Source organism: Brassica oleracea, chromosome C6 (assembly GCF_000695525.1).
Source record: "Brassica oleracea var. oleracea cultivar TO1000 chromosome C6, BOL, whole genome shotgun sequence".
NCBI lineage: Eukaryota > Viridiplantae > Streptophyta > Magnoliopsida > Brassicales > Brassicaceae > Brassica > Brassica oleracea.
Genome location: NC_027753.1, coordinates 16,889,267 through 16,893,532, shown reverse-complemented (window position 1 = coordinate 16,893,532; position 4,266 = coordinate 16,889,267). Strand labels below are relative to the sequence as shown.

The following is a 4,266-nucleotide window of genomic DNA, read 5'->3' as shown; positions in this document are numbered from 1 at the left end:
ATATCTTTTATTTACTGCAGACTAGGGTGGTCAACTATGTTAAGAAAGACTTTAGTGAAATGTTTCCAAAATGGGACTTTGATGCAGAGGATTTGGCCGTCGACAACATAGTCAAAGTTATGTTTAATGCAAAACTTAATTGGAAGTGGACCATGGATTGCTGGGAAGAAGCCGGTACAAACATGTGGGTCAATCCAAAAACGCAGGTTATGTATGTGAAAGAGGAAGATAGTGCTATGAAGGAAGATAGTGGAAGACCTCGGAAGAAAGCTCGTAAAAGAGCTCTTGCAAACATCAACAAACCGCATCCTTAGCCTATCATTGGCCCGCGAGCTGGATTCCGGATCAGATTTTATCTCGCAAAACACCTCGAGGACGAGCAATACCAATTTCTCCCACAATCGAACCAAAGTAAAAGTTCGACTCTCAGCATGTAGCTAATCATCTTGCATTAAGGTAATTATATATGTATCTCCAGCATCTTTACACGAACGCAAATTATTGACGGAAACCGAAATGCAAAAATAACAAAAAAACACCAAAAACATAAACTTTCAAACTTCAAGTAAATAAGTTAAAAAAAACTCATCTGGGCAATGTCATTACAAAAAAAAACCAAGAAAAATAAGTATAAACAAAAGAGATTTTCTCAAGTCATGCCGCGTGTTTCCGCTTCATCATCAATCGATCCAGAAGCATCCATGAGAAGGAGAAGCAACCTGGTTGGTCGAGTCATCGGAAATCTGAGGTAGATCGAGATCATGAAGGGAGCGGTCAGATACTGCAGCCAAACCATACACAATATCAAATTCACTTTCCTTTTCTAAAGGCGTTTCAGCTAGTCATCAACCCCAAAACTCTGTTAAAAGCTCGATGTTTGTTGTCACCTCCTGCAGACGTATTTCCGCCAGCACCTTGACCTTCTTCTTCTCAAACTTGTCCTTCACCCTGATCAGAACTCCTTCGTACTCCTTCGCGAGGTTGCGACGCGCCTGGCGACAAGCCCTCCGAAATCAATCACGACCAGCATACGATATGTGGCATTTCTTCTCTATCTCAGCAAAATAATTGACAGTGCGGATCTCTCGTGCTCGGAGACCTCCAATTTCTTCTTCATTTCATTGAACTCGGTGACCCTCTCTTGATCTTTTACCATCACCGCCTCCAGCTCGGACCAGAGATTCTGGATAGTCAGCAAGTTACATGCGACCTCCTCCTTGTCTGGAAGACCTGCGAAGTAATTCTCCATTTCCACAGCAAACTCGTTGCTCGCTTCCATATTCTTAAAACGAAATAATAATGAGGCCCAACAAAAAGAAAAAAAACAAGAGAGAACTGGAATCCGAGTAAAGTAACAACACAAAGATAGAAATTTTACCTTTGCATTCGCTACAACCATTTTCATGTAAGCATCCTGGTCCACCATTACATCAAGTGCTGGGAGAACGCAGATCCTACGCCTCATCTTCCTCTCTAGAAGGGTCAAAATCTCCGTACCTTGATCAGTGGTTTACTCTTGCCATAGAAAAAAATTCATGAAAAAAAAAAAATTCATGAAAAAAGAATCATCGACGTCTGTTTCGAAAGCGCCATTTTTATAAAATCGTAAAAACGCCTAAGTTGGAAAACGGCCCGAAAGGCCTAGAACGCGGCTAAGAGCCCACTTACGATTTTATATGAAATCAAGCCCAATATTTATGACGGTTTATCTTTTGTTATGCAGGAGAAGATAAATGTCAAGTTCAGAGGATAAATGTGAAGTTTCCGAAGATAAATACAAAGATCGAAGAAAAATGGAATATTTCCGCGAGGTGATAAACTCGACCGAGGGCAGAAAGAGAAAGAGAAAACCCCCTCTAGAGGAGTATATAATGATGTCGAGGTCGAAGATGCAGAGGGACACATTTTTTCTACTCAGAGCAAAACTTAGCACTTAGAGCAATTTAGGCAATTTTTCGTTTTTTGTTATCGAGCTACGACTCAACTAGGTTTTCAGGTCTTAGGTGGTTAGAAAAAGGATCTCTCTGATAGCTCTTACGGCCGAGGCCTTACCTGTTGTAAACGCTTATACGCAAATTCGGAATAAGATCTTTTTTGCTCTCTTTTTGTTTTATCAATTTCATACTTAGTCTGTCTTTCGTGTTCTGATTGTTTGGCGTGTGGTTTAGCAGATATCCGAGACCTCTGGGAAATTTAGGGTTTCCTAGCTTTCCTAAATCAACGGAAATTGACAGTGCGAGTTTCGGTTCCCACAGAGAGTTTACAGGCGCCGCTAACTAAACAAGAGGAGCTCGGGCGCAACCTGAAGGTAGAGCATAAGTGGCCCAGATCCTATCACTGGTGAAAGACAGCCAGCGAGGTCGACCCCGGCGAAGGACCCCAATCAGACCACGCAGCTCGCTTGTCATCGGCGAGCTTCCTAAAGACACTACAAAAAAAAAACTGATGCGGCAAGTCCAAAAAGGAGGAGATTGAAAGAAGTAATGCCGGAATTTAAAGAGGACATCGACTTACCTATTTCTTCTGTCCACTCTCGAGAAATTCTCCAAAAGTAAAAATCGCCAACAGTTGCACGGTTGACTATAAAAACGAAGAACTTTTCTCAGGATGCCGTCAACAATCGTGTGTCCGGGGAGAGGCGATAGCAGCATGTTTGTGGGAACCGAAATCCGCACTGTCGATTTCCGTTTAAATTAGGAAACTAGGAAAACCCTAATTTCCCAGAGGTCCCGGAGATTTGTTAATACCACACGCTAAGCAATCAGAACACGAGATATCAACGACAAAGTACAAAAATTGTAAAAAGAGAGCAAAATAGATCTTATTTTGAATCCGTGTTTGAGCGTTACAACAAGGTATAAGCCTGGGCTCGAGAGCTGTCGGCGAGATTCCTAGTTCTAGCAACCTTAAGACGGCTAAACCTAATTAAGTCGCAGCTCGAAATAACAAAAACGGAAATATGCCTAAATCGCTCTAAGTGCTAAGTTTTCTCCGAAAAAAGTCTATCCCCATGCCTCTCGCCTAGGACTCCTTATATACTGGCTCCTAGGTTGGTTTACGCTTTTCCTCTTCTGCCCATAAGCCGTCATAGCATAAAAATGGAGATATTCCATTTTTTCCGATCTTCGTAATTATCTTCAAAATTTCGTATTTATCCACGGAAACTTGACATTTATCTTTCCTTGCGAACCAAGCGTAAACCGTCATGCGGCTTACGGGCTGTTGGTTAAGAAATCTTAATTTGGGCCTCGAGTCATGTCTTAGGTCCCTTTGGGCCGTCTTCTGACTCGAAGCATTTATTATGGCTTCTTTCGATAAAGAACAAACTTTCCGCGATTTTTACCGTAAAGTTTGATCGATGACTTAGAATGGCGGGAAACATGAAATGGGTTCGCTATGGTCTTCGGTAGATAGCATCGAAGGGTAGACGAGAATGCATGGACTAATGTCGTATCGACGTTTCGGAAGAGCTTGGTTGCTACGTAGCGACCGAGCGGAACGGACGCTCGGTCGCTACGTAGCAACCGAACGGAACGGACGCTCGGTCTCTACGTAGCGACCGAGTTTGGCTCGAGCTCGGTCTCTACGTAGTGACCGAGCGGAACGGACGCTCGATCACTACGTAGCGACCGAGCTTGGTTCGAGCTCGGTCGCTACGTAGCAACCGAGCGGAACGGATGCTCGGTCGCTACGTAGTGACCGAGCAGAACGGACGCTCGGTCGCTATGTAGCGACTGGGCTTGGCTCGAGCTCGGTTGCTATGTAGCGACCGAGCGGAAAGGACGCTCGATCGCTACGTAGCAACCGAGCTTGGCTCGAGCTCGGTCGTTACGTAGCGACCGAGCGGAACGGACGCTCAGTCGCTACATAGAGAACGAGCGGAACACGCGTTCGGTCGTTGCGTAGCAACCTTTTTCGAGCTCTTGTCCGATGTCTCGTGTTTCCTCCGCAAAGCTTTCCGTAAGAAAGAATCTATTTCGAAAAAGTATCTGTCGAAGAAAGTTCTCATTTTCTTCTTCGGACGTTTTGAATGTTAACTTCGTCGTAACCGTTTTTGACCCCAACAGTTAGCCCCCCAGCTCGTTAGAGTCGACACTCTAGCGCGCGGTTTGACAATTTTGGCAAAGTTTGGAGTATTGGACGAAGTTTACTTTAAAATCCGCGGAAGAAAATTCTTGAGAAAGTATATATTAAAAATATAAATTTCAAGCTCATACTTCTATAAGTAGTGAGCTCTTATCATTCCTTTGCTTCACACCTTCCCTC

General features: G+C 43.8%; 1 protein-coding gene across 1 annotated transcript; it reads right to left on the bottom strand.

The window, feature by feature from the left end:
- Positions 1-478: 478 nt before the first annotated feature.
- Positions 479-1,579, bottom strand: LOC106299242. Its single transcript, XM_013735361.1, has 2 exons — positions 1,379-1,579; positions 479-1,282 (listed from the first exon to the last, which is right to left on the bottom strand). The coding sequence occupies exons 1-2, from the start codon at positions 1,463-1,465 to the stop codon at positions 1,052-1,054; spliced, it is 318 nt and encodes a 105-aa protein (XP_013590815.1). The 5' UTR covers positions 1,466-1,579; the 3' UTR covers positions 479-1,051.
- Between the last annotated feature and the right edge of the window lie 2,687 nt (positions 1,580-4,266).

Excerpts from the sequence above, each read along its gene's own strand:
- LOC106299242 (XM_013735361.1), bottom strand. The coding sequence starts at position 1,465 with ATGAGGCGTAGGATCTGCGTTCTCCCAGCACTTGATGTAATGGTGGAC. Across the intron at positions 1,283-1,378 it reads TGGTTGTAGCGAATGCAAAG|AATATGGAAGCGAGCAACGA; the intron begins GTAAAATTTCTA and ends TTTCGTTTTAAG.